Source organism: Canis lupus, chromosome 20 (genome assembly GCF_003254725.2).
Source record: "Canis lupus dingo isolate Sandy chromosome 20, ASM325472v2, whole genome shotgun sequence".
Lineage (NCBI taxonomy): Eukaryota > Metazoa > Chordata > Mammalia > Carnivora > Canidae > Canis > Canis lupus.
This window is the reverse complement of record NC_064262.1, coordinates 54,219,573-54,242,150: the sequence shown is the minus strand read 5'-3', so window position 1 is coordinate 54,242,150 and position 22,578 is coordinate 54,219,573. Positions and strand designations below refer to the sequence as shown.

The 22,578-nt window shown below is 53.9% G+C and overlaps 1 protein-coding gene and 1 long non-coding RNA gene across 7 annotated transcripts in view; one reads left to right on the top strand and one right to left on the bottom strand.

The window, feature by feature from the left end:
- LOC112666364 (uncharacterized) overlaps positions 1-12,634 on the bottom strand; it is a 54,607-nt gene extending 41,973 nt beyond the window's left edge. The window contains exon 1 of one of the 2 annotated variants that reach the window (XR_003140827.3): positions 12,472-12,634. This is a non-coding gene — a long non-coding RNA (uncharacterized LOC112666364). Of the gene's footprint in view, positions 1-11,036; positions 12,358-12,471 lie in introns of those variants that run through there. The other variant, XR_003140826.3, reaches the window with a different exon arrangement.
- Positions 1-22,578, top strand: part of LOC112666363 (long-chain-fatty-acid--CoA ligase ACSBG2-like) — a 151,759-nt gene that overhangs the window by 118,090 nt on the left and 11,091 nt on the right. Inside the window, exons 1-5 of one of the 5 annotated variants that reach the window (XM_025457186.3) lie at positions 10,026-10,157; positions 10,782-10,871; positions 12,510-12,733; positions 18,825-18,913; positions 19,437-19,557. In XM_025457186.3, the coding sequence (XP_025312971.1) occupies positions 10,835-10,871; positions 12,510-12,733; positions 18,825-18,913; positions 19,437-19,557 (471 nt within the window). In that variant the 5' untranslated portion in view covers positions 10,026-10,157; positions 10,782-10,834. Of the gene's footprint in view, positions 1-10,025; positions 10,171-10,781; positions 10,899-12,509; positions 12,734-18,822; positions 18,914-19,436; positions 19,558-22,578 lie in introns of those variants that run through there. The other 4 variants (XM_025457184.3, XM_025457187.3, XM_025457185.3 and 1 more) reach the window with 4 other exon arrangements.

Here is a 22,578-nt window from a genome sequence, read left to right as displayed (position 1 = left end):
GGATATGGTCAGACCAGTGAAATATCTGAATTGCCCAACGTTCACTCCCAGCTGAGGTCAAACACAGTGCTGTCCTGCCTTCTTGCTTCAGCTCATGCTGCAAATGCATGTCCTTCTGAGGACCTATTTAGTGGCATGTTTTTGCATTTTTGTTGGGTGATGTCACTGTTGAAAGCAGCCTCTACTTCTCATGCCAAAATGCTGTCTAGTGTTCCTGAGTACAAGAAAGCCGTGATGAGCCCAGGGGGAAAAAGTTAGTTAGGTGTTAAATAAACATTCGTGCATGAATTATAGTGCTGTTGGCCATAAATTCCATGCTAATGAAGCAACAATGTATATTAAATAAGGTGTCCCTATGTGAACTGGTGCAGCCACTCTGGAAAACTATGTGGAGGTTCCTCAAAGAGTTAAAAATAGACCTGCCCTACAACCCAGCAATTGCACTGTTGGGGATTTACCCCAAAGATTCAGATGCAATGAAACGCCGGGACACCTGCACCCTGATGTTTCTAGCAGCAATGTCCACAATAGCCAAACTGTGGAAGGAGCCTCGGTGTCCATCAAAAGATGAATGGATAAAGAAGATGTGGTTTATGTATACAATGGAATATTACTCAGCCATTAGAAACGACAAATACCCACCATTTGCTTCAACGTGGATGGAACTGGAGGGTATTATGCTGAGTGAAGTAAGTCAATCGGAGGACAAACAGTGTATGTTCTCATTCATTTGGGGAATATAAATAATAGTGAAAGGGAATATAAGGGAAGGGAGAAGAAATGTGTGGGAAATATCAGAAAGGGAGACAGAACATAAAGACTCCTAACTCTGGGAAACGAACTAGGGGTGGTGGAAGGGGAGGAGGGCGGGGGGTGGGGGTGAGTGGGTGACAGGCACTGAGGGGGACACTTGACGGGATGAGCACTGGGTGTTATTCTGTATGTTGGTAAATTGAACACCAATAAAAAATTAATTTATTAAAAAAATTTTAAAAAAATCCAAAGTGAAATATTAGATCAAAAAAAAAAAAAAAGGTGTCCCTGAACAGTAAACACACATAAAGTTAGGTAGAAATTACTTTAGTTTTTTCTTCCAGGAAGAGGCAAGTTAGCACAGTGGTTGAGAATGTGGGGAGGAGAGGTGGGCAGCTACACGGAGGAGCAAGGGACAGGCTGAGAGGCCAAGGGTGTGGACTGGAGGGGAAAGCAGAGGCGGCAGGCTGAGGAGAGGAACAGTGCGGTCGAGAGGCTGGATACAGTGAGCAAATAAGTAAGTAGATATTTTTTAAGTAGAGCTAAGTTTCTCACTGGCAGAGAAGAAATTTAGGAAAAGGTTAGAAAGAACCACAAGATAATACATTTGAGTTAGAGGTACTGTACAAATTCACAGTTTCATGATATATACACACAGTTGCAGAACTATAGATGTGTTATATAAAAATATATCTACATATGTCTGTGTACCTACACACTTAGTCATGTGTATATACATGCACACATGTACATATGCACATGTTTTCTATCTCTGCTCTGAGGGCCCAGCAGCAGTGGGCACACTAAATGGCCAGATCTTGGTTTCTAAATCCCATCTACTACTAAAAGGAACCAGGGATGCTTGGGGAAATGTCTGATTCCAGGGCTAAGACAGGGAGTGTATAAGATGAGCCCAGAACATAGGAAGGAAGGAAGGAAAGACAGAAAGATAGAGAGATAGGACCTGTCAAAGGGCCAGAGGAACCAGCCAGAAGGGCTTTCCACTGGCTACATGGGGGCAATTTGCCTCCCAAAACAAAATGACAGTAACAGATTACAACCCACTGAATAACTGGTTATTGCTATTGTAATACAAAGTCATGAATAATGTAGAAGAAATGATGGGATTAGAAAGTCTATACCTGGGGATTCCTGGGTGGCTCAGCGGTTTGGCACCTGCCTGCGGCCCAGGGTGTATCCTGGAGTCCCGGGATGGAGTCCCACATCGGGCTCCCTGCATGAAGCCTGCTTCTTCCTCTGCCTGTGTCTCTGCCTCTCTCTCTCTCTCTCTCTGTGTCTCTCATTAATAAATAAATAAAAATGTAAAAAAAGAAAGTCTACACCTGGCAATCATTATGCAGGTGGACAAACAGGAGTCGTCAGTAGACTCCATGGTCAGTGACTGGAGCTTTGATGATGGGGAAGACATTGACGTAATCTCATAGTACCTCTCCCCCACAAAATCCCGATCAGTTATAAAAGCAGGAAAACATAACTTGGCAAAAGATGATTTTCCAGATCACAAGGGTATATTAAGTTCTATTGATCATTATACACCATTGGAAGGGAAAGATGGTAGCAAACTGAGCTTCTTACACATTCAGTTGTTTAAAATATATCTTTAATATTCATATTTTTAGCCATTTAGACCCCGCCTGCTTTGTCTATCACTTGATAGACACCCAAATGTACCACATATAAGATAAACACCAGAGCTATGAAACACCCCAGAATGCTGTGCCCTTTGGAGCTCTCTGGCCCATAGACTCCCTGCCCAGCTACTGAAAATGTCACCTAGACAAATAAGCCCCTTCCCCCTGGGGTGTGGGGGTGGGTCCTTGCCTTCTTCCCCTTCTGGGCTGTTGGCTCTGTGCTGTTGTCTCATTCTGTGAGAGGCTTTCCCTGCATGTGAACCAAAGGGCTCCCCAAGTAAACCTGCTGTCACCTTGTGGTCACTCTCAGGCCCCCAGCTCCCCAACTCACTCCAGTGTTCTTGGAAGGAATATGACAGAAACTGTGCTAGGCTCCTCTTAGTGCAGTTATCAGGAAGTGATGTAAACCTGGACCACCTGATCAGATGTCTGGTCAGATGTCTTTCAGGTTCCCCCACCTTAAATATAAGTTAAAGAAAAAATTGGGGTTTGGCACTAGCAGGTCCCAAACTGCTGTGAAGGAGTAAACAACACAGAGCCAATTACACCAGGCCCTGGTTGGCTAACACTTATATGACAAAAGCATGGCCCCAGTCATGGTGCACCCAAACTGGGGCTCATTCTACAGAATGTAAGGCCTGTGCTCTTCAAGACCATCCAGGAATGAAAGACAGAGCAAGTGAAAACTCGCTCCAGATTGAAGGAGTCTGAGGAGACCTGACAACTAAGTGCATATGATCCCAGGTTGTATCCTGGACCAGAAAGGAAGACCTTACTGGATCGGTTAAGAAACTATGAATGGGGTGTGAGGACTGGATGATCATGCAGTAATGATGACGTCCTGATCTGGGCTTATATGCTCGTTGTGTAGGTCAGTGTTGTTTGGGGGACACACACTGAAATATTTGTACGAAATGTCTGCAGGTTATCCTCAGAAAAAGATTATTGAGGGGCACCTGGGTGGCACAGTCAGTTAAGCATCCGACTCTTGGCTTTGGCCCTGGTCGTGATCTCAGGGTCGTGAGATCGAGCCCTGCATCGGGCTCAGCCCTCAGCATGGAGTCTGCTTGAGATTCTCTCTCCCTCTCCCTCTGCGCTTCTGCCCCCACCCCTTCTCACTCTCTCTCAAATAAATCTTTACAGAAAGAAAAAGATTGATGATAATCTGGTGGGGGCAGGGGTAGTAGATGATGGAGGAAATGAATCTGCATAAAGAAGATAGTTCTTTGTACTATTATGGAAACTTTCCTGTGACCCTCAGATTTATTATTTCAAAATAAATTATTTAAAAGGCATATTAAACGACATATACTTGGGGTGCCTGGGTGGCTCAGTTGGTTAAGCATCTTATTTGGCTCAAGTCATGACCTCTGGACTCTGGGATCGAGCCCCACCTCAGGCTCCCTGCTCAGTGGAAAGTCTGCTTCTCCCTCTCCCTCTGCCTGCCACTCCCCCTGCTTGCTCTCTCTCTCTCAAATAAATGAATAAAATCTTTAGAAAACATGCTATAGACACCTTTATTTGTGAAGCCGAATACAACCACCCCATTTGCTCTAACGACTGCATGGTGTTCCAGAGTAGGGATTTTGCATGGCACTCACCCACTCCCCTATCACTGGACATTTAGGTTGCTTCCACCTGTTCATTAACCATGCAGTGAATACCCCCATATCTGCTGCCCTGTGCACAGAGCATATCCCTTCAGATTCCTTCTTTGTTACACCAAGGATTCTTCTGGCAACTCGGCTATAGTTACAAAAGCCAGACTGAGTTCAGCTCTCCAGTTAATCAACCACACTGACAACCAGAATGACTCCCGATGGCTTGGGCTAGGCTAATAAATCTACAATCTCCGCTCAGCACACCTACCTTGATAAATTCATTTCCCCTTCCCTGGTTCAGCAGCCTCAGAATCCAATCCCACAGACAGTACCCAGATTTCCCGCCCAATCTAAATGAGCCAAATCTTGTAAATCGTTTGCAATTCTTCATCTCCAAGGTTTGGCTTTGTAAGTGGCCTCCTGAAGGACTCTTGAGACTTGACTGACTGCATTTTCAGTGTAGAGGCAAGGGGGGAGCTAGTGTGAACTCTGGCTTCTACTGCAAGGTTACTGCCTCTAGATGGCAGGAAGGGCTCCCTTTATTTTTATTTTATTTTTTCCTGGCAAGGAAGTCTGAATGGGATTTGAAAGTTCAGGATACTTGTACCCTGAAAATTACAGAGCACTTATGAAAGAAACTGAAGAGGACACAAAGAAATGAGAAAACATTCCACGCTCACAGGTTGGAAGAACACTGTTAAAACGTCTATACTACCCAAGGCAATCTACACATTTAATGCAATTCCTGTCTAAATGCCACCAGCATTTTTTCACAGAGTTAGAACAAACAATCCTAAAATTTGTATGGAACCACGAAAGACCTGGAATAGCCAAAGCAACCTTGAAAATGAAAACCAAACCTGGTGGCTTCACAATTCTGGACTTCAAGCTACATTACAAAGCTGTAGTCATCAAGACAGTATGGTACTGGCACAAAAATACATAGATCAATGGAATAGAACAGAAAACCCAGAGATAAACAAAGGACAACAACTAGACAACAACTAGATGGTGAATTAATCTTCAACAAAGCAGGAAAGAATATCCAATGGAAAAAAAGACAGTCTCGGGGATCCCTGGGTGGCTCAGCGGTGTGGTGCCTGCCTTTGGTCCAGGGCACGATCCTGGAATCCCGGGACCCAGTCCCACGTCGGGCTCCCTGCATGGAGCCTGCTTCTCCCTCTGCCTGTGTCTCTGCCTCTCTCTCTCTCTCTCTCTCTCTCGTCTATCATGAATAAATAAAAATCTTTAAAAAAAAAAGAAAAAAAGACAGTCTCTTCAACACATTGTGCTAGGAAAACTGGACAGCCACATGCAGAAGAGTGAAATTGGACAATTTTCTTACACCAGACACAAAAATAAATTCAAAATGGATGAAATACCTAAATATGAGAGAGAAAACCATCAAAATCTTAGAGGAGAAGACAGGCAGCAACCTCTTTAACCTCAGCCAGAGCATCTTCTTGCTAGATGTGTCTCTAGAGGCAAAGGAAACAAAGGCAAAATTGAACTATTGGGACTTTGTGAAGATAAAAAGCTTCTGCACAGCAAAGGAAGCAATCAACAATACTAAAAGGCAACCAGAATGGGAAAAGATATTTGCAAATGACATACTGGAAAAAGGGCTAGTGTCCAAAATCTATGAAGAACTTATCACACTCAATACCCCAAAAACAAATCATCCAGTTAAGAAATGGGCAGAAGACATGAACAGACATTTCCCCAAAGAAGACATATAAATGGCCAACAGACACATGAAAAGATGCTCCAATCACTCGGCATCAGAGAAATATAAATCAAAACCACAATGAGGTATCCCCTCATACCTGTCAGAATGGCTAAGACAAGTAACTCAGGAAAAAAGAGATATTGGTGAGGATTCAGAGGAAGGGGATCGCTCTTATACTGTTGGTAGGAATGCAAACTGGTGCAGCCACTCTGGAGAACAGTGTGGAGGCTCCTTAAAAAGTTAAAAAGAGTTACCCTACAACCCAGCTACTACACTACTTGGTATTTATCCAAAGGATACAAACATAGTGATTCAAAGGGGCATGTGCACCCCAAAGTTCACAGCAGCAAGGTCCACAATTGCCAAACTATGCAAAGAGCTCAAGTGTCCATTGACAGATAAATGGATGAAGATGTGGTGTGTCTATATATAGAGAGAGACACACGACAGAATATTACTCAGCCATCAAGAAGAATAAAGTCTTGTCATTTGCAAGGACATGGATGGAGCTAGAGTGGATTATGCTAAGTGAAAAAGTCAGAGAAAGACAAATGCCATATGATTTCACCCATATGTGGAATTTAAGAAACAGATGAACGTGTCGGAAGGGGAAGAAAAGAGAAGAGAGAGCGGCAAACTCTAAGAGACTCTTAATGATAGAGAACAAACTGAGAGCTGCTGGAGGGGAGTTGGGTGGAGATGGGCTAAATGGGTGATGGGCATTAAAGGGGGGGGCACATGACGCGATGTGCCCTGTGTGTTATATGTAAGTGATAAATTATTAAATTTGACTCCTGAAACCAATATGACACCACATGAGAACTAACTAGAATTTAAATAAAAATTTGAAAAATAAATAAAAGTTCAAGGCACTCAAAGTCATACAGTCCAAATTACACCATTCCAATATTTCCATTCTTGGGGTACCGTTAACTCAAACAATGCCCTATCTTTTTTTAAAAAATTATTTATTTATTCATAACAGACAGAGAGAGAGAGGCAGAGACACAGGCAGAGGGAGAGGGAGAGAAGCAGGCTCCATGCAGGGAGCCTGATGCGGGACTCGATCCCGGGTTTCCAGAATCACACCCCAGGCCGAAGGCGGTGCCAAACCACTGGGCCACCAGGGCTGCCCATGCCCTAACTTCCATACAAAGGTCTGGCGAGGCTGTGAATTCACATCACATTATAATTCAGCAACCTACAGCTGGAAGAGGTATGAAATCACAAAACAGGGGCGCCTGGCTGGCTCAGTGGTTGAGCATCCGCCTTTGGCTCAGGTTGTGTTCCCAGAGTCCCAGGATCGAGTTCCACATTGGGCTCCCCACAGGGAGCCTGCTTTTCCCTCTGCCTATGTCTCTGCCTCTCTCTGTATCTCTCTTGTAAATAAATAAATAAAATCTTTAAGAAAAAAAATCACAAAACATCCATAGAACTGGTTCTCTGAACATATTCAAGATAACAATTTGAACTCAGAGCCTGTCATTTTTCTCGAGCCCTCCCATGCTGTCATGAAGAGCCTGCCCGTTCCTAGTCCTTGTGTCTCCCATGATGACTTACTCTTCCTGTCCTGCCGTCCACCAGATCCTTGCCTTTATTTATTTATTTATTTATTTATTTACTTACTTATTTAAGATTTATTTATTCATTTATGATAGAGAGAGAGAGAGGCAGAGACACAGGCAGAGGGAGAAGCAGACTCCAAGCCGGGAGCCTGACGTGGGACTCCATCCCGGGTCTCCAGGATCGCACCCTGGGCCAAAGGCAGGCGCCAAACCGCTGAGCCACCCAGGGATCCCCAGATCCTTGCCTTTAATAAAAGAACAAAGATGCAGGACTTTCGTTGTAAAACTCACCATAAAGCTATTGACCAAGACAGCATGGTAGAAGATCAATGAGACAGAGAGTCCAGAAATGAAATGGCATTATTTATGGTCAACTAATTTTTGATAAAAGTGCCACGGTGGTTCAGTGGGGGAAAGGGCAGTCTTTTCAATAAATAATGCTGGAATAATATTCCAAAAACAAAACGAGAGAATACCAGCCCTCACCGCATGCTACACATAAAAGCTAACTCAAAGTGCATCATACACCTAAACATAAAAGCCAAAACTACAGAACTTTCAGGGGAAAGAAGGAGAATATCTTTGTGCCCTTGGATTAGGAAAAGATGTCTTAGACATGATACCAAAGCACACACTGTTAAGACAAGAAATGACACACCTGGACTTCACCAGAATTAAAAACTCTTGCCCTTCAAAAGATACTGTCAAGTAAACGTCAACTTTGAAACTGAAAAGACAAAAGTATTTAAGAATCATGTATCTGCTAAAGAACTTGCAACCAGAATATGTAAGAACCCTTACAACTCAACAATAGACAAATGGCTAAATTTTTAAATGGGCAAAGGACTTGATTGAACATGTTTCTAAAGACAGACAAACGGCCACTAAGCATGTGAAAAGATGACTCGTGTCACTAATCCTCAGGGAAATGCAAACCAAAACTACAACGAGATAGAACTTTCACCCCCACCAGGATGGCTAAACATTTAAAATCTGGAAATACCAAGTGTCAGCGAGGATCTGGAGAAGCTGGAACCCGTATCCCTCACTGGAGGGAATGCAGAACAGCACAGCCACTTTGGAAAGCAGTTTAGAAGTCTCTTAAAATGTTACACACGGAGTTACTATACGACCCGGCAATTCAGCTCCTAGGTATACCCCAAAGAGAAACGACACAAGAACTTGTACACGAATGTTCACAGCAGCTCTACCCACAATCACCAAACGCTAGGAGAAAACCCAAATGTCCACCAACCAACGAATCAATGGACAAAACACAGTATTTCCAAGTAACAGAATGCTCCTCAACCATAAAAATGCATGAACTGCAGCACGTAGGTGAACTTATGCTAAGTGGAAGAAGCCAGACACAAAAGACTACACATTTAAAATGATTTTATATATCTGAGAAAGAGTAAGGATAATCAGGAGGGAGGAGCAGAGGGAGAGGGAGAAGCGGGATCCCAGGACTCCGGAATCACGACCCAAGCAGACTCTTAATGGACGGAGCCCCCCAGGCGCCCCTAATAAAGGCAGAACTACGGAGCCAGGGAGCAGATCAGTAGTTGCCCAAGGCTGGGATGAGGAGCGTGGTCCAGCCCACACAGGCACAAGGGAACTTTTCGGGGTGATTACGGTGATGGCTTCACAACTGTAGGGCTTTTGCGTCTGGCTTATGGCCCTGAGCACAACGTCCCCAAGGTTTGTCAACGTTGTAGCAGGTGGTGGCACGGCCTTCCTTTTTTAAGGCTGAATCATATTCCACTGCATGGATGCACCATGTTTGGTTTACCCTTCATCCATCAATGGACAGTGGGTTCTTTTTAACTATTACGAGTCACACTGTTGAGAATGTGAGTGTTCAAAATCTCTTCTAGTCCCTACTTTCAATTCCCTTGGATATCTCCCCAGAAATGGGATTGCTGGGTCATATGGTAATTCTACGTTTGATTTGATTTTTTGAGGAACCAGAGGCCTTTTTTTTTTTTTTTTTTTTTAAGATTTTACTTATTACAAAGAGAGAACAGGGGCAGGGGCAGAGGGAGAGGGAGAAGCAGACTGCCCGCTGAGCAGGGAGCCCAACGTGGGGCTCCATCCCAGGATCCGGGGATCAGGACCCAAGCCGAAGGCAGATGCTTAACTGACTGAGCCACCAGGGCCCGCCCCCCACTCCGACACACACAGAGGCCTTTAAATGACCTTTTAGTTTTTCGACCTCAACAGCATCCAACATCTGTGAAATGCAGCTGTATGCACATCTGGGAGTCTATTCTAGCTCGAGACTGTGCCTCATGGACGGATGAACTCCCGAACCCCTGGACTCCCGGGCACAGCGGCTCAAAGCCCTTCTCGACCTGCTGGGAGCCTCGGGGTCTGCCGACCTTAACTGGCTCTTTCAAACACTGGGCTTCCCTGGCCTCTGTGACGTGCCTAGGCCTCACGCCTTCCACGGTGCTGCCTGCACCTCACTGCTCTCTTTCTGGTCCGCCTGTGAACTTTGTCACCCGAAGCTAAGTGCTGGACAGGGGCTACTAAGTCCCTCCAGGTGTCACACTCAAACCCAAGACTTTGCTGCTGGTTCCTCCCTGGGGAAGAACCACTGGCTGTGTGTGCAGATCCCACCCCTGCCACCATCCCCTAAGATGGGCCTCTGCTGAGCAGCAACTGGCCAGGTCACCATCATGGCTCCAGGCTATGGAATCCACAGTGAAGTCACAGAGGCTGGCCATAGGCAGGAACATTCTGGACATCCAGGCTAGAGACTGTTGTCCCCCTAAGAGCAGGGGGGCGGTGACCAAAGCTGATAAAAAGAAGTGGGAGATAGAAGTGGGCACTGCCTTCCTGACGACAGAGATGGGTGAAAATGTGTGGTGGGTGGAAGGCAGGGGCTGGGGGCGTGAGACACTTCAGCTCCCGCCTGGGGTGAACCAGTCTGCACACACTGGGTGGGGGTGAACACAAGGTACCGGAAAGCAATTTGTTACTAACACGGCCAGCAAGACCCCGAGCTGACCCCACCCTCAGCGCCTGTCCGGCTTCGTTTCCTTCTATGGCCCCCGCTTTTTTTTTTTTTTTTAATTTTTATTTATTTATGGTAGTCCCACACACAGAGAGAGAGGCAGAGACATAGGCAGAGACACAGGCAGAGGGAGAAGCAGGCTCCATGCACCGGGAGCCGACGTGGGATTCGATCCCGGGTCTCCAGGATCGCGCCCTGGGCCAAAGGCAGGCGCTAAACTGCTGCGCCACGCGGGGATCCCCCCGCTTTTCTTTACACTCCAGCCCCAATGGCCTCCAGGCATTGCTCCCTCGGATGTTCCTCCCTCCCCTGCCTCGTCACCTCCCACCCCACTGGTCAAAGCAGCCTTCCCTGACCGCCCCCTGACTAGGTGGGCCCCCCAGGCCCCCCCACAGCTGGACACTCCCAGCCCTTCACGGGACGCAACTGTGTTTTCCTGAATGGCTGGCTGTTCCGTCCCAGGAGGCCAGATGCCCCGCAGGCAGTAAGACGAGAGGCCGAGGACTCCGCATACCATGACCTCACGCAAGACGCGGAGTCCAACAGACACAGGTCACCGACCAGAAATGAAAGCCCGAGGTGGGGGCCTCCGCGGGCCCTGGGGGTGGCCTCCCAGGCAGGGATGCCAAGGAGGCTGGGCCAGCCCCAGGGTCCCTGAGGTGGGCTCGGGGTGCTGGGGGCGGCTGGCCGGCAGCTGGGAGACAGGTGGGGGCTTACCGAGGTGGGCGCGGGGCTCAGAGGTGCTTGGTCCTTGGGGGGTCCACGGAGGGGCCTCGGGCCTGTTGCCCAGCTGCCAGCTTGCTTGTGGGGCTGCTGCTGACCTCCACCCTCGGGGCCGGGCGTCTATCTGTCCACTGTCCCTCCACCCTCGGGGCCGGGCGTCTATCTGTCCACTGTCCCTCCACCCTCAGGGCCGGGCGTCTGTCTGTCCACCATCCCTCCACCCTCGGGCTGGGGCATCTGTCTGTCCACTGTCCCTCCACCCTCAGGGCTGGGCGTCTGTCTGTCCACCATCCCTCCACCCTCGGGGCTGGGGCATCTGTCTGTCCACTGTCCCTCCACCCTCAGGGCTGGGCGTCTGTCTGTCCACCGTCCCTCCACCCTCGGGGCTGGGGCATGTCTGTCCACTGTCCCTCTACCCTCAGGGCTGGGCGTCTGTCTGTCCACTGTCCCTCCACCCTCGGGGCTGGGGCATCTGTCTGTCCACTGTCCCTCCACCCTCGGGGCCGGGCGTCTGTCTGTCCACTGTCCCTCCACCCTCAGGGCTGGGCGTCTGTCTGTCCACCATCCCTCCACCCTCGGGGCTGGGGCATCTGTCTGTCCACTGTCCCTCCACCCTCAGGGCTGGGCGTCTGTCTGTCCACCATCCCTCCACCCTCAGGGCCGGGCGTCTGTCTGTCCACTGTCCCTCCACCCTCAGGGCTGGGCGTCTGTCTGTCCACCATCCCTCCACCCTCGGGGCTGGGGCATCTGTCTGTCCACTGTCCCTCCACCCTCAGGGCCGGGCGTCTGTCTGTCCACTGTCCCTCCACCCTCAGGGCCGGGCGTCTGTCTGTCCATCCCTCCACCCTCAGGGCCGGGCGTCTGTCTGTCCATCCCTCCACCCTCAGGGCCGGGCGTCTGTCTGTACACCGTTCCTGCACCCTCCTGGCTGCAGCGTATGTCTGTCCACCGTCCCTCCGCCCTCCGGCTGGGGCGTCTGTCTGTCCACTATCCCTCCGCCCTCTGGGCTGCGGTGTCTGTCTGTCCACTGTCCCTCCACCCTCCGGGCTGGGGCGTCTGTCTGTCCACAGTCCCTCCGCCCTCTGGGCTACAGCGTCTGTCTGTCCACCGTCCCTCCACCCTCGGGCTGGGGCGTCTGTCCACTGTCCTTCAACCCTCAGGGCCGGGCGTCTGTCTGTCCGTCCCTCCACCCTCGGGGCCGGGCGTCTGTCTGTCCGTCCCTCCGCCCTCGGGGCCGGGCGTCTGTCTGTCCACCGTCCCTCCGCCCTCCGGGCTGCGGGGTCAGTCTGTCCACCTGCGGCCTCCCGTGCGTCTCTGTCTTCCTCTGTCCGCCATGCCTGTCTCCTCCTCACCCCACCCCGCACCGTCCCCCGCTTTCTGCACCCGCTCCCCCCATCCGAGCCCCAGCCCCGCCCCCGCAGTCACCCACCTGGGGTCTCACCGCCCCCGAACCCCGCCTGCCCACAGGCTTCCGCTACTGGACGTCCAAGCGCGACGGCGAGGTGGCCCTGCGGCAGGAGGACGCCTTCACCAGCCAGCCGCCCGTCACCGTGCACGACATGGTCATGAACACGGCCATCAAGTACGCCAACTGCATCGCGCTGGGCTCCAAGCACAGGAACGGCTGGCACCTGCTCACCTACGTCGAGTACTACGAGGAGTGCCGGCGCGCGGCCAAGGCTTTCCTCAAGGTACCACGTGCGCTCCGGCTGCGGGCCGCGCGCCGCCGCCCCTCTGCGCCTGCGCACTGCCACGCCTGCGCCACCGCGCCTGCGCGCCACTCGCGGCTCGCCCCTCTCAGCACACGCCCCTCCTCCTCCTGCGCCCCTCCCACCGACACGCCCCTCCTCCTCCTGCGCCCCTCCCGCCAACCCGCCCCTCCTCCTGCGCCCCTCCCACCGACACGCCCCTCCTCCTCCTGCGCCCCTCCCACCGACACGCCTCTGCTCCTGCGCCCCCCCACCGACCCGCTCCTCCTCCTGCGCCCCTCCCACCGACACGCCCCTCCTCCTGCGCCCCTCCCACCGACCCGCCCCTCCTCCTGCGCCCCTCCCACCGACACGCCCCTCCTCCTGCGCCCCTCCCACCGACACGCCCCTCCTCCTGCGCCCCTCCCACCGACCCGCACCTCCTCCTGCGCCCCTCCCACCGACACGCCCCTCCTCCTGCGCCCCTCCCACCGACACGCCCCTCCTCCTCCTGCGACCCTCCCGCCGACCCGCCCCTTCTCCTCCTGCGCCCCTCCCACCGACACGCCCCTCCTCCTCCTGCGCCCCTCCCGCCAACCCGCCCCTCCTCCTCCTGCGCCCCTCCCACCGACACGCCCCTCCTCCTCCTGCGCCCCTCCCGCCGACCCGCCCCTCCTCCTCCTGCGCCCCTCCCACCGACACGCCTCTGCTCCTGCGCCCCCCCACCGACCCGCTCCTCCTCCTGCGCCCCTCCCACCGACACGCCCCTCCTCCTGCGCCCCTCCCACCGACACGCCCCTCCTCCTCCTGCGCCCCTCCCGCCAACCCGCCCCTCCTCCTCCTGCGCCCCTCCCACCGACACGCCCCTCCTCCTCCTGCGCCCCTCCCGCCGACCCGCCCCTCCTCCTCCTGCGCCCCTCCCACCGACACGCCTCTGCTCCTGCGCCCCCCCACCGACCCGCTCCTCCTCCTGCGCCCCTCCCACCGACACGCCCCTCCTCCTGCGCCCCTCCCACCGACCCGCACCTCCTCCTGCGCCCCTCCCACCGACACGCCCCTCCTCCTGCGCCCCTCCCACCGACACGCCCCTCCTCCTCCTGCGACCCTCCCGCCGACCCGCCCCTTCTCCTCCTGCGCCCCTCCCACCGACACGCCCCTCCTCCTCCTGCGCCCCTCCCGCCAACCCGCCCCTCCTCCTCCTGCGCCCCTCCCACCGACACGCCCCTCCTCCTCCTGCGCCCCTCCCGCCGACCCGCCCCTCCTCCTCCTGCGCCCCTCCCACCGACACGCCTCTGCTCCTGCGCCCCCCCACCGACCCGCTCCTCCTCCTGCGCCCCTCCCACCGACACGCCCCTCCTCCTGCGCCCCTCCCACCGACCCGCCCCTCCTCCTGCGCCCCTCCCACCGACACGCCCCTCCTCCTGCGCCCCTCCCACCGACACGCCCCTCCTCCTGCGCCCCTCCCACCGACCCGCACCTCCTCCTGCGCCCCTCCCACCGACACGCCCCTCCTCCTGCGCCCCTCCCACCGACACGCCCCTCCTCCTCCTGCGACCCTCCCGCCGACCCGCCCCTTCTCCTCCTGCGCCCCTCCCACCGACACGCCCCTCCTCCTCCTGCGCCCCTCCCACCGACCCGCCCCTCCTCCTCCTGCGCCCCTCCCACCGACACGCCCCTCTTCCTCCTGCGCCCCCCCACCGACACGCCCCTCCTCCTCCTGCGCCCCTCCCGCCAACCCGCCCCTCCTCCTCCTGCGCCCCTCCCACCGACACGCCCCTCCTCCTCCTGCGACCCTCCCGCCGACCCGCCCCTTCTCCTCCTGCGCCCCTCCCACCGACACGCCCCTCCTCCTCCTGCGCCCCTCCCACCGACCCGCCCCTCCTCCTCCTGCGCCCCTCCCACCGACACGCCCCTCCTCCTCCTGCGCCCCCCCACCGACCCGCCCCTCCTCCTGCGCCCCTCCCACCGACCCGCTCCTCCTCCTGCGCCCCTCCCACCGACACGCCCCTCCTCCTGCGCCCCTCCCACCGACACGCCCCTCCTCCTGCGCCCCTCCCACCGACACGCCCCTCCTCCTGCGCCCCTCCCACCGACCCGCCCCTCCTCCTGCGCCCCTCCCACCGACACGCCCCTCCTCCTCCTGCGCCCCTCCCACCGACACGCCCCTCCTCCTGCGCCCCTCCCACCGACCCGCTCCTCCTCCTGCGCCCCTCCCACCGACACGCCCCTCCTCCTCCTGCGCCCCTCCCACCGACCCGCCCCTCCTCCTGCACCCCTCCCACCGACACGCCCCTCCTCCTGCGCCCCTCCCACCGACCCGCCCCTCCTCCTGCACCCCTCCCACCGACACGCCCCTCCTCCTGCGCCCCTCCCACCGACCCGCCCCTCCTCCTCCTGCGCCCCTCCCACCGACACGCCCCTCCTCCTGCGCCCCTCCCACCGACACGCCCCTCCTCCTCCTGCGCCCCTCCCGCCAACCCGCCCCTTCTCCTCCTGCACCCCTCCCACCGACACGCCCCTCCTCCTCCTGCGCCCCTCCCACCGACCCGCCCCTCCTCCTCCTGCGCCCCTCCCACCGACACGCCCCTCCTCCTCCTGCGCCCCCCCACCGACCCGCCCCTCCTCCTGCGCCCCTCCCACCGACCCGCCCCTCCTCCTGCGCCCCTCCCACCGACCCGCCCCTCCTCCTGCGCCCCTCCCACCGACACGCCCCTCCTCCTGCGCCCCTCCCATCGACACGCCCCTCCTCCTCCTGCGCCCCTCCCACCGACACGCCCCTCCTCCTGCGCCCCTCCCACCGACCCGCTCCTCCTCCTGCGCCCCTCCCACCGACACGCCCCTCCTCCTCCTGCGCCCCTCCCACCGACCCGCCCCTCCTCCTGCGCCCCTCCCACCGACACGCCCCTCCTCCTCCTGCGCCCCTCCCACCGACCCGCCCCTCCTCCTGCGCCCCTCCCACCGACCCGCTCCTCCTCCTGCGCCCCTCCCACCGACACGCCCCTCCTCCTGCGCCCCTCCCACCGACACGCCCCTCCTCCTGCGCTCCTCCCACCGACACGCCCCTCCTCCTGCGGCCCTCCCACCGGGGAGGCCTGAACTGTACCTGCATCCTTTCCTCTGGCTCCGCCCTCACCTGCGCATCCCTGCTTGCATCGCTTAACCTCCCTCACCGTGGGCTGTCTCTAAATGCCCGTGATTTTTGTGCTAGAAAATTACTTAGGCTACATTTGTGAGCATAACATCACGTACAGACTTGGGGAAATACTGCGTTGTGTGCATGACGCTCGTGGAACATTATGTGTTAGCTGTACTTCCATTTTTTTAAAAATTACTCATCCTCACCACGCTTCAGTTTCCCCATCTGTAAAATGGGAATTTTATACATATATGATATTCAAAATAAAAAAGTTACATATGGACATGTCCATTTTATATTTTATTTTTATTAGATTTGGTACCAAACGTTTTCTATTAGCATTTTATGTACAAATATATAAAATAAAATATAAAAACACCTAGCACAAGGGTTTGTTAGGAGAATTCAGGGAGTTTACACATATCAAACAGCCCCTGGCTCACCCTGAGTGTGACATCAGCTTTAGCTATATTCTTATGGCTGTTGTTGGTAATGTGTCTCTTCCCCAATGTCTCATCTTTTTTTTTTTTTTTAAGATTTGTTTATTGATTGGGTTAAGGGGGGCAGAGGGAGAGAGGATCTCAAGCAGACTCCCCACTGAGCACAGGGCCTGACCCTGGACTCAATCTCAAGACCCTGATATTATGACCTTGTGGTTGAGCCAACTTCACAAGTTGGATGCTCAACCGACTGAGCCACCCGGGGGCCCCTCAAAGTCTCATCATTTGAGTGAGGTCACCCCGATCACCCTGGGTCCTCAAACTCACCACCACCCCCCACCATGCTATCATAGCCCCTTCGAAAATTTTCTGCCCAGCTCTCATAGCCACATGGTAACATGGTTGTATAACGTGTTTGTTTAGTTGGTTAGTTCATGAGGGCGAGGGGCCAGACGCCTCATGCAGTGCAAGCCCCCAAAATCCAGAGCAGCACCAGCCCCTTGGGTATGTCTTCAATGAATGACTGCCCATTTATCAGATTAGGAAATGGGGATATGAGACCTCTAGGGACTTGTCCAGTCAATGTAACGAACAAGTATGAAGGAAGTAGACAGGGAAAGGGGTAGATGAGCTGAGGCAGGGTTGAAATCTTACCATGGGGTGGCCAGTCAGAACCTCTCTGAGAGTGATAGTTCAACAAAGACTTAAATAACTGGGAGGCAGGAGGGGGCATCTAACTATTTGGGGGTATGTGTTGCAAGCAGTGGGGACAAATGCACAAAGGTCCTGGGGCAGGACTGTGGCTGGTGTGTTGGCTGAATGGCAAAGAGGCCCATGTGGCTGAAGTAGAGTGAGTGAGGGGGAGAGAGGGAGGTGGGGAGGGCAGGGAGTACTGAGAACAGGTCTTGCTGGGCCTATGGAGCTTTTGCGAGGAGTGAGATGGGAGCCATGGCCGGCTGTGAGCAGAGGGGTGTGCCGGGAGTTGGGTGCTCACAGGCACCTTCTGGCTGCTGCAGAGAGAACAGAATGGGCGCAAAAAGAGAGACCAGTTGAGGTTGAGATGAAGATGTCTTGGATATGTACGGCCTCAGGGGAGGGGATGAGAAGTGGTCACATTCTGAAGGCAGAGCCAACATCATTTCTTGATGGTCTGGGTATCTGGGAGAAAGAAAGGTGCTGAGGATTATCCAGATTTCTGGCCCCTGCTGTTAACTGAGACTGCGGAAGGCAGGGTCGGCAGAGGGGAGTGGGCAACTTTAGTAATTCTGTTTGGACCATGTTGAGTTTGTGATGTCCTATTTTTTAAAATATTTTATTTATTTATTCGAGAGAGAGAGAGGCAAGAGACACAGGCAGAGGGAGAAGCAGGCTCCCTGCAGGGAACCCTATGTGGGACTCGATCCCAGAACCCTGGGATCATGCCCTGAGCCGAAGGCAGACGCTCAACCGCTGAGCCATCCAGGCGTCCCTGTGATGCCCTCTTTAGACAAGGACACCAAGAGTGGCAGCTGTACGCAGGAGTCTGCAGTGGGCAGGAAGGGCCCACCTGGGGAATCCCCTGTTCTGCCGAAATGGATGAATGGTTCACCCTCTTGAATTTTTAAGTCAATCCAACGTCAGCACAAACAATCACGTGGGTATCCAGGGCTTGAACTATGCAGATGTTCACCCCAGCATTTTATCTAATAAAAGTGAAGAGGAAAAAGGATCTTACCTAAGTATCAACCAGTAAGGGAGGGAATGTCACTAGATCATGATATTTTTTTAAAGATTTTATTTATTTATTTAAGAGACAGAATGAGAGAGGGGCAGGGAAAGAAGCAGACTCCCCACTGAGCAGAAGCCCCCCCCCCAATCTGGGGCTCAATCCCCGGACCCTGAGATCATGACCCGCGCCGAAGGCAGACGCTTCACCAACTGAGCCACCCAGGCACCCCTAAATTATGACATTTCTATATTACACAGTATCATAGAGGTGTTACATTTGATACCATAGAGAAATATTTAAAGGCTGGGAAAATAGGATGTGTGGTTTTATGACCATGGCAGTTTATGAAAATATAGACCTACCACTGCCCTGATTTTGTCAAATTAAAAAAAAATATTGGGGCGTGGGTGCATTTTGTTTGTATTTCCTCAAGGTTCTGCGATCCCTGTATTACCGACATTTGGGGCTGGATCATTCTTTCGGAGGGGTCTGTGCTGTATGTACCTTAGAGGATGCTTCTCAGCATGCCTCGTGCCCCCCCCACTCGATGTCAGCACCGCTCCCTTCCCCCAGAATGCCTCCAGATGTTGCCCAAAGTCATATGGGGAGGCGGGATCATCCCTGTTGAGAACCACAGCTCTGGGTGACTCTGTGGTAGCCTGTAATGGGGACGGATGGGCTATTTCACCAGCCAACAGAAGCACAAATGGTCAACAGAGAAAAGGGGGCCCAAGGTTCTGAGGCTCCCAAGCAGGTAGGGGCAAGTGGCGGGGGAGCCTGCCCATGCCTCACGAGGGCTTCCTTCCCCAGCTGGGCCTGGAGCGCTTCCACAGCGTGGGGATCATGGGGCTAAACTCACAGGAGTGGGTCATCGCCAGCATCGGTGCCATCATGGCAGGGTAAGAGGGACCTGGTGTCTCCCTGGGGTACAGGGGGTCGGGCAGCCTCCCACCCAGCAAAGCCTCATCCTCTATCTTGAATCCATAGGGGCCTCACGGAAGAGCCCCCAGTTCGGGAGCAGACGAGGGCTCCTGCTCGGTCTGGGCTCCATGGGATTTGTCAAGGGCTCAGCCCTGGGCGCCCACCAGCCTTCCTGACATTCTCTACCCGTCGAGCTCACACACATCCTGCGAAGCCCGGCTGCCCTGAGCCCTCCTCCAAAAAGCCTTCTCCACTCCCCAGGGTTCTCCAGCATTGAGCCCTCCCCGACTTGCCCAGACCATAGGGGAGCCCCTAGAGGGCAGGCCCCATGCCCAAGCTGTCCCCGACTCCCACCTTCGAGCAAGGCGTGCCGTGGGTGCCAGGGCATGTCCTCCACACTCTGTGCCCTGCCTCAGAGACTGTCTCTCCTTTGGTAAAACCAGCCTCTGGGCAGCCTTGCAATCCACCAGTGAGTCCTCACCTCTTGGGTTCTGCTTCCAGAGGCTTCTCTGTTGGCATCTTGTCCACCAACTCCCCAAAGGCCTGCCAGGTCATCGCTGAAAGCTCGGAGATAGACATCTTTGTGGTGGATAATGACAGACAGCTGCAGAAAGTCATCCAGGTTAGTGACTCTGGGGCCTGCGGGTGCCAGGGGGCTCGCCTAGGGGAGGGCACAGTTAGGCAAAGGCACAGCCCCTGCCTAGTAAAGAAAAGGGGTCCAATGAGCAGTGCGCCCACCATCCATCCCACTGGTACCCACAAGCTGGGAACCGTGGGCTCCGTGGATGGATGGGTCTGGGGCCCCAACGAGGTGCCAGGCATGTGCTGTTCCTGCCAAATGGCCCTCGCACTGCTGGCCGTGGCAGGTGTTCGCGCCTGAGGGAGTCAGAGCCCGCCCAGTGCTGGCTCCAGAGCTGACCCCCAACACACCCCAAACTGGGGCTTAGATGTGCCCACTGCAAGGTTATCCTCTCTTCCCACTTAAAAAAAATATTGTGGTAAACTGCACATAATATACAATTGACCATCGTAGGGCTTTTTAGCGTATCGCTCAGTGGCGTTGAGTGCACTCCTAGTGTTGTGCAACCATGACCTCTGTCTGGTTCCAGAACATTCCATCACCTGAAAAGGAAGCCCTGTGCCCATTAGTGGGAACTGTTCATTCCCCCAGCTCCGGCCCCTGGCAACCACCGACCCACATTCTGTCAATGTGGATTTGCCTGCTCTGGGTGTTTCATCTTAATGGAACTGTACAACAGATCCTGAATTTCCTTGGGTCCAGGGCTGATCCAAGTGAGGTGGTTCTGGGTGTGTGGGCTCCATGGCTCAAAGGCCACCTCCACTAACGCTGGGTCCTAGGACGAGGTGTTTGGCTTCCTGGTGCCTCGGTTTCCTCACCTGTAAAATGGGAATGGTCATAGGACCTGCCTAATGGCTTTGGTTCCAAGGATGAACTAAGTAAACCTGAAACGGGCTAGGACAGAGCCTCTCAGCGTCGGTGTTCAACGCTAACACTATTGTCAAAAGGATCATCAATGGGATTGTCATTCCGATTTGATCTTTGCTCCTAGGAGGGATGGGGAGAGATCCATGGGCATACGGGGCACCCAGAGGAGGTGGACATCAGGGTTATGCCCACCCACGTTCGGCCGCCCCGAGGGAGGCTAAACGTCTTCTCCTCCCTCCCACATACCACCTATAACTCTATGCCATAGGGAACCAGTAATGGTCCTACAGCTGACACTTCTGTGCCAGTCCCTGCCCGTCCTGCAGCCTGAGCTGAACCCTGTGAAATGGGGACCCTAAGAGGACCCATGACAAGTGGACAGAGGCATGTAGGCAAAGACGGGGCCACCACGAAACACCCACTGGGATGTTAAACAAGATCCAGTTGTTTTTCTATGATTTGGATGAACAAAGAGTGGTCCATCCGTCCCACCAAACAATAGCAGTGACGGGGCTGTAATCACGCGGCTGCATCTGAAATGTGCTGAATGGTGGACACCGGGGGGAGGCCACCCTGTGTGATTTCATATATGCGAAGCCCCAGCCAAGGCAAAGCTAGGGGACAGAAGTCTAGATCAGGGGTTGCCAGGTTGAAAGGAGGAAACGGACCACGAAGGAGCCTGAGGAAACGCTATGGGGTGATGTAACTGTCCCAGATCTTGATTTAGGTGACGGTCACACTGCCATGTTTGTCAAGACTCCTGAAACTATACAGCTAAGAAGGTGACTTTTACTGCATGCCAATTATTCCTCAATAAATCCCAGCCTCCGTGGGTGAGAACATAAGATGGTGCAGCCACCACAGAATGCAGCGTGGAGATGCCTCAAAACTTTACAGCTACCAGCAATCTTCTGGACACTTACCAGAAAGAAGTGAAGGAAAGATCTCGAAGATATCTTGGTACACTCAAGTTCACAGCAGCAGTGTTCACAGTACTCAAAATGTGGAAATAACCCAGATGTCCGTGGATGGATGAACGGATCAACACAATGTGGGCCATCCACACGCTGGGATATTGTTCAGCCCTAGAAAGGAAGGGGCCCCGACATCTGCCCCCGCGTGGATGGACCCCGAGGGCACCGGGCTCAGGGAGGGGACCCAGACCCAGAAGGACACCTCCTGCAGGACCCCACTCCCAGGAGGTCCCCAGAGGAGGCCTGTCCACAGAGACAGAGAGGAGGTGGTGGGAGCCAGAGGTGGGGCAGGGGGCAGGAGGTCAGTGCTTCCTGGGGACGGGGTCTCCGTGTAGGGAGACAGAAGGTTCTGGAGATCTGTTTCACAGTAGTGCAAATCTACTTAACACTACAAACTGTATGCTTAAAAATGGTTGAGATGGTAAGGTTATGTATTTTTTTACGTATTTTTTTCAGCAATCAAAATTTTTTATTTTTTTTAAAGATTTATTTATTTATTTGTTCATGATAGACAGACAGAGAGAGAGAGAGAGAGAGAGAGAGGCAGAGACACAGGCAGAGGGAGAAGCAGGCTCCATGCAGGGAGCCCGATGCGGGACTCGATCCCGGGACTCCAGGATCGCACCATGGGCCAAAGGCAGGCGCTAAACCACTGAGCCACCCATTTTATTAAAAATAAAATTTTTAATGTTTATTAAATAAATAAGTATATAAACCCAAGACAAGGTCTGTACAGGGTTTATGTGGCCTGGGTCATTGTCCACCTGGAAGGGGAGCCCCTGATGACGTGGGGTTGCAAACTCAGATGCCTAAGGGGACCAGCAGGTGATGAAAATAATGACACTCCTACTGCCCGGCTCTCCTCGCCAGCTGCTCCTTCGTGTCCTCCTCCCTTGTCCGAACCGGAACCAGAGAGCCAGGCCCAGGCGGGCAGACCGCTGCTCTTCGTGTCCTGTACCTTTGCTTCCCCAGGTGATACCTACCTGCTGGTGCTTCCCCACGTCTTTATCCCCGGCTTTCCCAGGAATCACACCGGGATGCCTGTCCGGACCTAAACTCCCGAACTTTCCCCCCAAAATCTGCTTTTTCCTCCGTGTTTCCCATCTTGGGTGGCAGCAACTTCCTCCTCTCACCTGCTCGGACCCAAAGTCTGGCTCCATTCCTGAGTCCCCTCTCTCAGGAAGTCCATCCTGCTGGCGCTGTGTGATCCGCACCAAAGATG